At 43.7% G+C, this 13,257-nt stretch overlaps 1 protein-coding gene across 1 annotated transcript; it reads right to left on the bottom strand.

Moving 5' to 3' along the window:
• Positions 1-2,320: 2,320 nt before the first annotated feature.
• LOC136496785 (binding partner of ACD11 1-like) lies at positions 2,321-5,662 on the bottom strand. The gene is made up of 5 exons (XM_066492544.1): positions 5,510-5,662; positions 3,938-4,050; positions 3,788-3,863; positions 3,281-3,364; positions 2,321-3,194 (listed from the first exon to the last, which is right to left on the bottom strand). Exons 1-5 carry the CDS (start codon positions 5,513-5,515, stop codon positions 2,529-2,531), a joined length of 945 nt encoding a protein of 314 aa, XP_066348641.1. The 5' UTR covers positions 5,516-5,662; the 3' UTR covers positions 2,321-2,528.
• Between the last annotated feature and the right edge of the window lie 7,595 nt (positions 5,663-13,257).

The raw sequence follows: 13,257 nt of genomic DNA on the forward strand, positions 1-13,257 counted from the left end.
CTGGTTCATGGAACTGAACAAGTCTGAAACTTGCCTAATCAAGTTAGATACCAAGCCAAACCTTAGAAAAAGAAGTTTACCAAAGACTTGTCGGTAAATAAAGCGGTAAAATATACCACCGCAATGCCAATGATTGATGAGGTAAAAGCTAGTCCTACAAGTTTACTGCACCGACAATGACCTGAGTTCATCTTCAACCTCGGCGCCGCGTGCGTATGTTAGTTGCCGATGATCGGTAATCGACCCGAGATCAAAAGAGAAATGACGATCGAGTGTGTGGTAAATGGTGAAAGCTCTCTGGGGCAAATTAAATATGATAAGCGCCGGTGGTCCTTGATTTTCAATAGGCAATTGCTAGTAGCAGTAGTTTTCAGTAGAGATTAGGTAGGGGAGGCTGTGGACTCCATCGCCCAGACTTGTATTAAACTAGTCTAAAGACTAAAGGGGCTTTCGTTGTTAGCGAATTTGGTGAGATTTTATTTGCGTCCTCCTCGAGTTTGTTGGATGCGACGCCCCCCTGTGTGACATCCTGCTGCTGTAAGCCGATCGTAACTTGGTGTCTGTTGTCGCCGCTGCTTTGCTTCGGACAAGTGCCTGGCTGCCTGCACATCACTGTTCATCGTGCTGCTCCATCTGGAAGCAACATGGCTTTATTTTTGCGCAAGGAGAAAATATTTATCTTTCCCTTTTTCCCTTTGATGAGGAAAAAACCCTTCTTCTTTCCGTGGGAGATAGAAAAGGAAGGGTTTTGTGTAGGCCACGAATAGAATTGTCTTGTTTACTTTTTTTTTTGAGGGGAAATATTAATTTCCATTACTCAGACAAAGCTGAATCATCAGCAATTACAGATTGAATACAAGCCGGTATGGAGACCATAAAAGGTTCCTCGTCCGGACCACAACCACTACCAAGAGAAGCCAACTCGTGTGCTACCCTATTACATGATCTTGGGCGCTGTTGGAATTTCCATGTTACGAAGTTCCAGGCTAGCAAAGCTCCGGAGTTCCTCGATCAGAAAGGAAACTGCACTGAGGTCATAGTCACCGGAGTATATCGCTTGCACGGTTGCACCAGAGAAAAAAATGATTTTCCTTTTGGAGGATGAGAGAGGAGGATTCAGGACGTACGGGTGTGGGCTGGAACGATAATGAAAGGCCGTGCTTCGTGAGCTGTTGCCGGACGGACGGGCAGAGAGGTCTTCTTTTATTGGGCTGGATCGAAACGGCGCCGGCACCGCGGCCGTTGGGGAAGGAGCGGTCCGTGCACCTCATACCGCTCATCGTCGTGCTGTGCTTGCTCCTGTTCTTCCTCTGCTCCCACGACCCCTCTCCTTCTGGTACGTGCGTGTATTTATTTTTTTCTACATACATGTGCTTTTCATGTGTGTTGATGTTTCATCTCTATTCACAATCTGTTCATGTGTGTTGATGTTCCATCTCTATTCACAATCTGTTGTTTTTGGTCTTCAGACATGTCGAGTTTTGGGAAGAAGGTTGGGAGCGCGAAGGCCAGGTTGCTCTGATCGTGGGAACAGTGACTGAACAAATTAACGATGCAGCAAGAACATTTGAGATATTTGCTTTTATCTTCAGTTTTTCTCTTCATCCAAATCGTGTATTTGATATTTTCATCTCAAATACGAAGCATAAACACGAACCTCGATGGAGCTTGTCCCTGCCAGTAAATAAATGCAAAAGCATACTGCTGGTATCAGAAGTTCAGAACTCTGATCGTCTGATAACATTTAGTAGCTCTATGGCTTTCGTTTGCCCTGCCCTTGCCTTACTCATTGCCAACACATGTGTAATGTAGCCATCCTGATCTTTGCGAGCGTCGGCGCCTGATGATTTGTGTGGTACGGTGGCCCAACTTGCCTACCATTATAATTTCAGGAACAAGCGTTGCAGAATCCTATCTTTTAGCTGAAACCTGAAGGTTAAAGAGACGCAGAACGAAAATAACAAGCTGGGCTGCTGGGCCTATCGTTATCGGACTCGGCAACAGTTTCCAACCTGATACTCCAGCACTACTTTAGCACACTTTTCAGCGAACAAACAGTATTTTCCTCTCACAACAAATCAGCATAAGCATCAGCATAAGCCAAATTTCAGCGAAACGTTGCAGCCTCAGCCTCAGGACTCAGGAGCGCAAATGTGCAGCCGCCGTGAGGAAACGCTGCTGCTTCAGGAGTGCAAATGTGCAGCCTCCGTGAAACTTCAGCTCCCTCGTTAACAGCCATAATAATCTCCCAAACAGAAGCAATTACTATACCAGGAAACAAAGATGGACTAAGAACAGCACAACTGCAAAAGCATTAAGTTTCATTTTCCCAATGGTGGGTAATAATGAATAATTGATAAAAACGTACCAGGTACAAATTGCAGACTCCTTTAGGTCCCAATAATTTTCAACCTTCAAAGAGGTTTCAATCTGAAGATGGCAACCACAACATCACGGAATGAGTTCAATGGCTACCTCATTTCATGACTATTTACATTACATGCATGTATGAAGCAAAACGCTATCACTTATAATACCAATCCCTGCGCAGCTTCTGGCTTTTTAGGAACATCAGCTGGTGGAGAGGCCTCGCTGGGCACCTCATCTGTAACAGCAGGGACAGTCACCGTAGAGATGGGAATTTCTTCAGGGGTTTCAGCAACATGTATCTTCGTGAATTCGCTGTCCAATTCCCTGTGTGTTGCAGGGATCTCTGAGATGTTTGATTGTGCAGGCCCGGCCTCAGCATTCTTGTGCTCCTGCTCAACTGCTATCTTCTCCTTAGCCTTTGCACCGACATCGTTGGCTGCACTGGTGACCTTGCTGAAAGCACCAGTTACCCATGCTGCTCCAGTGAGGACATACCTGTTCTTCATGATAGCAGATCCAGCAGTCGAGACACTCTGTTCAGCAGCTGCCAGTGCTGACTTTGTCTTCTCAGAGACTTGATACTTTTGATCCATTTCCTTCACTTTATCATTTACAACTGAAGTGCCAACACTGATCTTCTCACTTAGACCGATTCTCTTGTCAAAGGAAGATACTCTAGCTGTGGCAGTCGACGTGAGCTGATGCTTCTCATCCAAAGCTTTTGCTTTGTCCAGTGCATCCCTACCAAGGATAAATCCCTTTGCCAGCATGGTCCCAACAATGTCCTCGGCCTTTTGAAGGGCAGAAGGTTTTGTGTCTTTGGGCTGGAGATGAAAACAATGTTACAAAGCTGTCCAGCACTACAGCAATACCATGTTGTAATTTGTAAATAGTATGACTCTAATCATACCTCAAGAGCAGCTAAAACAGAAGATGGTAGCTCATAATCACTGGCTGGCGTGACGATTACAGCCATATCAACTATTGTGGCCCCCTTTGATACAAATCAAAGCATATGTTAGAATTTGCCTGATGTCTATTTGCAAACAAAGTTCTCATTGATATCAAATACAGCTTGGCTTTCAAGCTACAGCCAATAGGTCAAGGTAGACACAATGTTGAAAAATTAGTTGGGACATTTGGCTATGTAAAAGGCAACATTCAACGAGCAAGCAAAGATATCACATGAAACAACCAATGAAAGAGGGATACACAGTCTTTGGTTGGAACTTAAGAATATCATGGCAACAAATTGCAGTACAATAGCACATTGATTAAATTCAGATGATTAACCCATTAAGTACGATAAAAAATGCATACCATACTTTCACGATAATACAGCTAACAAATCATCAATCCATGAAAATACACAAAAATTTGAGGCCTCCAAAACTTTCAGATGAGACAAAAGAAATACCGTGAGAAGCATTGCCATCTCAGCTCCTTGATTGTCTTTAAAAGTAATGTAGGCAACTTGAGAAACCTCATCGCCACTGCATAGCACTACATAGTTAAACACATGTCATAGCACAAGGTGAAAAATAGGCACCATATATATGGTACTAACCTCTGCATTTCAACATGCACAATATCACCAGAAAAGGAAAAGAATTCCTTTATATCACGCTGTGCTGCTTTCAGTGATACATTGCTCACCTTCACGGTACTAAGCGTGCTTGTCTACAAAAGTTAAATGCCAGAAAATGAACATCTAATAAGCGGTATTGTAGATTTATAGCGCCATAGCGAATAATCCACCCCAACAGGCATTTCTTTAGTATACTTTGAAAGAAGAAAGAAGATAAAATGAAAAAATCAGTTACATACTAGCACAGATGCATTAAGTTAACACATACTAGCATACCGCATACATAAGTATGAACTTCTTCATACAATATACAGCATCAACACGGAACTCTGCTTCACACATAGCAAAAATCTTCATAGTAAATTATTCCATTCAAGTCAGCTACAGTTGACGCATGGCATAGTTGGGCCCTTTTTCTCACGAATATCGTACGAGTAATTAGGTATAAAATAGAGGCCTTTGTCCCAATATTTTTAGATAATTTTAAACAGGGCACAACCAAAAGATAATTTGGGTAGCATTCACGGCGACTCTATATTGAATGGCTAAAAATAGCCAGGTACAACCGTGCACATTATCAACCATGCCCCTTTTCTGATTCTGCTAATATAGGTCTTTATTTCCATTGCTAAAAATAAGAAATGCACTTCAGTAAAAGGTTTCCGTGTTCTCATATGCATACATGTTTCTTGTGTGTGGGTTGCGGGTGGCGGGGAAACAAATATGTATCATTCATTATTCTTTTTTTGTCGCATTCATTAAACTTCGCCTACTGCACTTACTAGACAACACATATCAATAGCACATCACACCCCCCCACAAATCAAATACTAATGTTGTATTGCATATCAACGTAATAGGCACACTTGTGGCAACTTTGCTTAGAGGGCTATACCAATTCTATGTATACAGACGTAAGCTTGATATTCATCAGAGGTTTTTTTTTCCTGGCATTCTTGATACCTCTTAAAATGTATTGAGAAAAAAAAAGTAATGAAAGGGAAGTCAAACACACACACCCTAAATCTTCGATTACAAGCAAGTAGACAAACAGAGAATAGGCCCAAGATATTTTAACTAAACACTACAAGGTAGACAAATCAAGCAATAATAACAGTGACATGACCATGCACTTCAAATCATCAACAGATATTTATGACTCCAAAGTCCAAACGCCTCATTTCCTGGACTTGACAAGGTACAATGTCTACTGAAATGAACGAGATTTGACTATAACCAACAACCATCCCGCATGTCAATTTCCCAGTTCCACACACGCTCTAGTCACCCCCCCCCCCCCCCCCCCCCCCTTTCGCTTCTTGCCAACAGTTCCCCCGTCTCTTTGCTACTACGACAGGCTGGGGAGATGCGGCTAGCACTGGAGCATAACCCGCAAGTCGAAAACCTGCCCCCAAGCTCTTCGGCTCCGAAAACGAAAAAAAAAAAAACGGCGAGCAGGTGCCCCCGGATCGGAAATGGCACGGCACACAACCTCGCGAAAGAGACGAGTAATCAATAGGAAAGCAAGGAGAGGGGAGACCCAGTGCTCACCGCCATGGCTTCCGCGTTGCCGAGATCTCGAACCCTAAAACCGCTGACTTGAATCGGGAAGCGGGGAGTATAGAGTCTAAACTGGAACGGCCGTGTCCAGTGGGCGGGGTTTATAGAATTATAGGTCGAGCGCAGGAGTCAGAGCACGCGGCGCGGTGGTGCCATCGAGACGACGTGGGGGCGGTGACGTGGCGACGTGTGGGGTGGTGTACGCCGAACTGGGCCCCACTATCTTTCGGCTTTTACTTTGGGGTCCGGTCCAAGTCCATGGGGCTCTTGCGATCTGACCTGACTTGTCGCTGCGAATCTGATGTGCCCTAACCGGCTCGGGTCGTCGCCGTTCCTCCACGGAGATACAATCCGTTAGCGATGTGAATCGCGGTGGGCCTAGAACTTCATGGGCCGAAATATGCTTGGCAGCTCTTAAGCCCATAGCCTGGCTCCTGATTCCTAAAAACACTCCTTGCTGGAGTGTAATATGATGAGGTGTGTATAGGCATTGCAGAGCGAGGAAATCGTTGAACACCTCAGTGAGATACAGGAGGAGAACTCAAGAGGTTGGTTGGCGAATTTGATAGAAACAATGCCACATGGCTGATCTCATACGGGTGTTGGTGACTATGTGGGCAGTCAAGTACGCAAGAAGGAAGATGATTTATGAAAATATTTTCCAGAGCCCGCTTTCAACACATGGTTTCATCAACAAATATATTGTTGAACTTCAAGCGACAAAGCCGACTCATGTAGTAAAGGCACAAGTTTAGAGTCAAAGGTCACGGTGGTTGCCATCACCAGCAGGTTGAATGAAGGTGAATGTAGATGCCGCTATCTCTAAGAATATGAGAAGGGCATCAGTGACGGCAATAGCTCGGGATTAGGCCGGTATTTTTCTGGGAGCTTCAGGAGTGGTCCTTGATGGAATTACTGAACCAAAAATTGCCAAGGTGATGGTCTGCAGAGAAGGACTTGCTTTGGCAGCTGATCTAATGTTAACTTTAGTAGGTTGGCATCGGATTGTGCCAATACTACCATAAGCTTGGAAGGAAGAAATATGGGTCCGTATGGCCAAATTGTGAAGGAGATTCAGACCAGGCTCATGATTTTTTTGGTTGATTTTGTCCATGAGAATAGGAATCAAATGTTGATGCTCACACTCTAGCTAGGAGTTTGATTTCTTTTGATACAGGTAGACATGTCTGGTTTTTAGAACCGCCTTTTGGCATTTGTAATTCTGTTGATCAAGTGTATCAGGCCTTGTTCGTTTGAGCTTATCATCCGGAATTAGCACTACTTTTTTATCCATGAAACAATGTTTTTCTCTCAGAACAAATCAACATCAACATCAGCAGCAACTACAGAAACCATCAGCCGAACAGAGCAAAAAAGAGTGCGGTGATTTCTCAAAAAAAGCTCTTAAGACCATAGCCTTTTTTAGTACTCTTCCCGCTATGAATCGTGGTGGGCCTGGAACTTCATGGGTTGAAATATGCCTGGCAGCTCTTAAGCCCATAGCCTGGCTCCTGATTCCTAGAAACACTCCTTGCTGAAGTGTAATATGATGAGGTGTGTATAGGCATTGCAGAGCGAGGAAATCATTGAACACCTTAGTGAGATACAGGAGGAGAACTCAAGAGGTTGGTTGGCGAATTTGATAGAAACTAATGCCACATGCTGATCTCATACGGGTGTTGGTGACTATGTGGGCAGTCTGGTACGCAAGAAGGAAGGTGATTTATGAAAATATTTTCTAGAGCCCGCTTTCAACACATAGTTTCATCAACAAATATATTGCTGAACTTCAAGCGACAAAGCCGACTCATGCAGTAAAGGCACAAGTTCAGAGTCAAAGGCCACGGTGGTTGCCGCAACCAGCAGGTTGAATGAAGGTGAATGTAGATGCTGCTATCTCTAAGAATATAAGAAGGGCATCAGTGGCGGCAATAGCTCGGGATTAGGCTGGTATTTTTCTGGGAGCTTCAGGAGTGGTCCTTGATGGAATTACTGAACCTAGAAATTGCCGAGATGATGGTCTGCAGAGGACTTGCTTTGGTAGCTGATCTAATGTTAACTTCAGTAGGTTGGCATCGGATTGTGCCAATGCTACCAGAAGCTTGGAAGGAAGAAATATGGGTCCGTATGGCCAAATCGTGAAGGAGATTCAAACCAGGCTCATGATTTTATTTTTATTGATTTTGTCCATGAGAATAGGAATCAAATGTTGATGCTGCACACTCTAGCTAGGAGTTTGATTTCTTTTGATACAAGCAGGCATGTCTGGTTTTTAGAACCAGCTTTTTGATATTTGTAATTTTGTTGATCAAGTGTATTAGGCCTTGTTCGTTTGAGCTTATCATCCAGAATCATCACTACTTTTTTAGCCATGAAATAATGTTTTTCTCTCAGAACAAATCAACATCAACATCAGCAGCAACTACATAAACCATCGGCCGAACAAAGCCAAAAATAGTGTGGTGATTTCTCAAAAAAAGCTCTTAAGACCATAGCCTTTTTCAGTACTCTTCCCGTTATGAATCACGGTGGGCCTGGAACTTCATGGACTAAAATATGCCTAGCAGCTCTTAAGCCCATAGCCTGGCTCCTGATTCCTAGAAACACTCCTTCCTGGAGTGTAATATGATGAGGTGTGTATAGGCATTGCAGAGCGAGGAAATCGTTGAACACCTCAGTGAGATGTAGGAGGAGAACTCAAGAGGTTGGTTGGCGAATTTGATAGAAACAATGCCACATGCTGATCTCATACGGGTGTTGGTGACTATGTGGGCAGTTTGGTACGCAAGAAGGAAGGTGATTTATGAAAATATTTTCCAGAGCCCACTTTCGACACATAGTTTCATCAACAAATATATTGCTGAACTTCAAGCGGCAAAGTTGACTCATGCAGTAAAGGCACAAGTTCAGAGTCGAAGGCCACGGTGGTTGCCACCACCAGCAGGTTGAATGAAGGTGAATGTAGATGCTGCTATGTCTAAAAATATGAGAAGGGCATCCGTGGTGGCAATAGCTCAGGATTAGGCCAGTATTTTTTAGGAGCTTTAGGAGTGGTCCTTGATGGAATTACTGAACTAGAAATTGCCAAGGTGATGGTCTGCAGAGAAGGACTTGTTTTGGCAGCTGATCTAATGCTAACTTCAGTAGGTTGGCATCGGATTGTGCCAATGCTACCATAAGCTTGGAAGGAAGAAATATGGATCCGTATGGCCAAATCATGAAGAAGATTTAGACCAGGCTCATGATTTTATTTTTGTTGATTTTGTCCATGAGAATAGGAATCAAATGTTGATGCTCACACTCTAGCTAGGAGTTTGATTTCTTTTGATACAAGCAGGCATGTCTGGTTTTGAGAACCGTCTTTTGGCATTTGTAATTTGTTGATCAAGTGTATTAGGCCTTGTTCGTTTGAGCTTATCATTTAGAATCAGCACTACTTTTTTAGCTATGAAACCATGTTTTTCTCTTAGAACAAATCAACATCAACATCAGCAGCAACTACAGAAACCATTAGCCGAACAGAGTAAAAAAGAGTGCGGTGATTTCTCAAAAAAGCTCTTAAGCCCATAGCCTTTTTCAGTACTCTTCCTGCTACTTAGAAAAAGTGAGCCACCGGTTTAGTTACAGATATAGTCATTATCCTCTTTGTGAGCATCTGCGTGCTGGGGTCGCCGCCAGCCATCGCCCTATTTATTTGGCTTATAAGCATATTTTTTCAGCCAACGAACAATATTTTTCTCACACAACAAATCAGCCAAGAGTACTTGCAGCCATAGCTTATCAGACAAGCGAACAGGCGCGTGCCTTGCCGCTGGCCGCGCCTTTCGTGTCACCGCCGGTCATGCCCAAGCAACGCAGTCCAGTCGCTCTCCTACTGCAATCTCATACACCCTTTCCGGATCTCGGTGAGTTCGCTGCTCCTCCAGCAAGCGCTCACCCACCACCGACGTCGACGCCCCTCCCCGCCTGCAGACGCAGCTCCCCGACCGTCGTGGCCCTCGGCGTAGCCAGCCCCCGGTGGGCGCGACTACCCTGGCCATCGCGGCCTCCACCATATGGAGCGAGTAGACATGAAGACCTGCTCGATCCACCCTTCTCGGCTGCTCGGTGGAGGGGTGCCCTGCTCGATGGTGGCCCAGCAGCTGCTCGGCTACTCGGCTGCTCGGTAGCGGCCCGACGGCTGCTCGATGGGGAGCTGCTCGGCCACTCGGCCCTACTCGGTGGTGGCCCGGCGGCTGCTCAGTGGGGAGCTACCAGAGAGGCGATGCTACCACTACGTAAAAAATGATTTTTAGTAACGGTTCAAATTTTTTGTAGGGGCGGCTGGTGATGGAGCCACCCCTACAGTGGCGTGCTCGGGATGCCCAGACACCAGCCGCCCCTACAAATAGAACAGTAGGGGTGGCACTGGTGTTACGAGCTGCCCCTACAAATGGGGTCTTATTTGTAGGGGCGGCTCAATCACCAGCCGCCCCTACAAATGACCCACATATAAAATAGCTGCTGCACCTTCTTCCTCCTCGGGTCACTCACTCCAACCCGTGAAAGAAAGGTGGGGAGGCCTTGAGCACCTTCCAAAAATTGCTTTACTAAGGAGGGAAGGTTTTGCTCTCAAATCCTTTGGTGGAGAGGTTGTAGAAAGGTAATAAAATGCTATTCCACACTTTTTTTGAAGTTTTAATGGTTGGTTAGTGATAATTAGAGTTTTGTTTTTCTCTCTCTTCTATGGTGCTTAAGCTACTTATGAAGCAAATTAGACCTAAGTTTTAATTGTACTTAGGTAAATTAGGGAGGGGAACAAGATCATACCCTTATTTGGTCCATGTTTCTTGATTTTAGTGGACAATTAGTTAGTTTTATGGATGTTTCATGTGCATGTGGATCTAGATCTAGGGTTTAGTTTTTTTTATTAATTTTATTTTTGTAAATTTATGTTTGATGAAATTGGACTAGGGTTTGTATGAAAGATATTGGGTAAAGTATAATTGTTGCTAATTATTGTCTTTAAAATTGTTTATTGTAATCAATAAATATGTATTTTAATTATTTATGGATAAATGGGCCATTAATTAATTTTCCTCTACCATGGTGTGTTTATATGCTTCATGTAATTATATTTGATTTATATTCATATATATCTGAAGTATATACAATTATTCTCAAGTAATTATTAATTTGTTTCATTTTCCTTTAATATTTGTTTTGTTGTTGTTGTCAAAGATGGAGTACAGGAACTCTTGGATGAATGGTTCGTTAAGGTTCAAGGCAGGTTTCCGTGAAGAGGTGGATAAATTTATTGAAGCCGCAAAGAAGCATGCAATGACATTGAAAGAGAATAAGGATACAATTATTTGCCCCTATAAAGATTGCAAGAACCGTATAGCATAGACAGATGTGACTATCATCATATCATATTTGATTATGCGAGGATTTGTTGAGGACTACACAGTGTGGATTCATCATGGTGAAATGATTATTATTAACGACGAGGATGAGGAGGAATACGACGATTAAACCATAGAATCCCTGTCCCAATATTCAGCAGAGCTTGATGCATGAATGGATTTCGAGTTTGGCAATGAACAAGGTGGTGATGCTGGTGGTTGGGATGGTAACGACGAAGGTGGTGCCAATAATGATAGTGGAGCATGTGTCGAGGATGAGGATGATTTGGAGGATATGATTCGAGCCATTGGACCAGAGATTTTACTAAATAGCCCGAAAGGTCTAGAAAATTTGAAAAGGGTGACAAAAGCATCAAATGAGACTGTGTATGGTGTTGAAAAGGGTTGTCCAACACATTGGACATTGCTATGTTTTGTGCTTGAGCTGCTCATCCTAAAGGCTAAGTATGACTGGTCAGACTGTAGTTTCAATGATCTATTGCATCTCCTATCATGGGTGCTGCCATAATCAAACTCAGTTCCCGCCAACACATACCAAGCGAAGAAGGTCATAAGTCCATTGACAATGGGGGTTGAAAAAATCCATGCATGCCCCAACCACTATATACTTTTTCATGGTGAAACGTTCAAGTCACTGGATAAATATCCCCAGTGTGGGGCTAGCCGATACAAGAACAATGACCTTTACGGTGGGGACGAAGCCTCCACGGGGAAAAAGAGAAATAAGAAGGATACAAAAAAGGTGGTACACGAATCTCAGCCCCTAGAGGACACTCCATTAGGCAACGATGCAAAGCAGAGAAGAATTCCTGCCTTGGTAATGTGGTACCTACCAGTGACCGACCACTTGAGACGTATCTTCCTAAACCCTAAAGAAGCCACACTCATGACATGGTGGGATGATGAGCGCAAGGTGGATGATGATAAGATTGTACACCCGACTGATTGTAGTCAGTGGCAAAGGTTTGATGAGAAGCACAAAGAATTCAACGATGACCCAAGGAATGTACGGTTTGGCTTGAGCACCTATGGAATGAATTTCTTCAATGAGAGGATGAGCGACCACAGCACATGGCTAGTGATCTTGACCATGTACAACATCCCAACATGGTTGTGTCAGAAGAGAAAGTATCTTTTCCTCACTATTCTTATTTCTGGCCCTAAACAACCAGGCATTGATATAGACGTGTTCCTCGAGCCTTTGATGCAAGAAATGGAGAGGCTATGGAGGCATGGGGAGCAGATGTACGATGCATTCTAAAAGGAGGACTTCATATGTAGAGCAATAATATTTGTTACTACCAATGATTACCCCGCGCTGTTTGCTTTGTCTGGATAGATGAAAGGAAAGACGGGATGCTTGGTTTGCTTAGATGGCACTACATGGGTGTACCTAGATGCATCCAAGAAGATAGTTTACCTAAGGAACCAACGCTTCTTAAAGACAAGTCACAAGTACCGCAGCAAATTATTCTTTAGATTTTATGACAACGCCCCAGAGATTGAACCCCCTCCGGAGAGACGTCATAATGGAGAACACGTGTATAGAATGGTGAAAAACATACACGTCATCTATGAAAAGAAGAATCCAGATGGGACAAATAGAGATAGAAGCACACCTCCTATCGAAGGCGTACCTTTCAAGAAACGATCGATCTTATTTTAGTATCTGCCTTATTGGCCATACTTGGAGGTCCCCCATGCCATTGATGCTATGCACGTGCAGAAGAATATCTTTGAGAGTCTCATTGCTACCTTGATGGACACAGTCAAGTCAAAGGATGGTCTGAAAGCATAAAAAGACATGGTGCAGCTAAACGTGATGCCATAGCTTCACTCGATACCTGAGGCTAATGGAAAATATACTCTCCCCATGGCGTGCTTCAACCTAACACCAGACGAGAAGAGAGCTATATACACTTTCCTGAGGGGGATCAAAGTCCCGACTGGGTTTTCAGCAAATGTTAAGAAGCTAGTGTCGATGAAGGACTTGTCAATAACACACTGCAAGGCTCACAATTGCCATGTGATGCTGACAGTGTTTCTACCTATTGCAATAAGGGCTATAAAGCCAGAGTTCTTGAAAATGGCCATCACCCGCATGTGCTACTTCTTTTCGAAGATCTCATAGAAGACAATTGGCAAGCAAGAGCTAAGTGACCTATATGAATTTGTGGAGACACAAAACCAACTGGAGATGTGTTTACCTCCTGCTTTTTTTGATATAATGCCACATCTTATGATTCACATGGTCCATCAGATACAGGTGCTAGGCCCTTGCTACTTGCATGAAATGTGGTCCTACGAGCGGTTCATGTCGGTTCTAAGTCAATA

The sequence above is a fragment of the Miscanthus floridulus genome, chromosome 12 (assembly GCF_019320115.1).
Source record: "Miscanthus floridulus cultivar M001 chromosome 12, ASM1932011v1, whole genome shotgun sequence".
NCBI lineage: Eukaryota > Viridiplantae > Streptophyta > Magnoliopsida > Poales > Poaceae > Miscanthus > Miscanthus floridulus.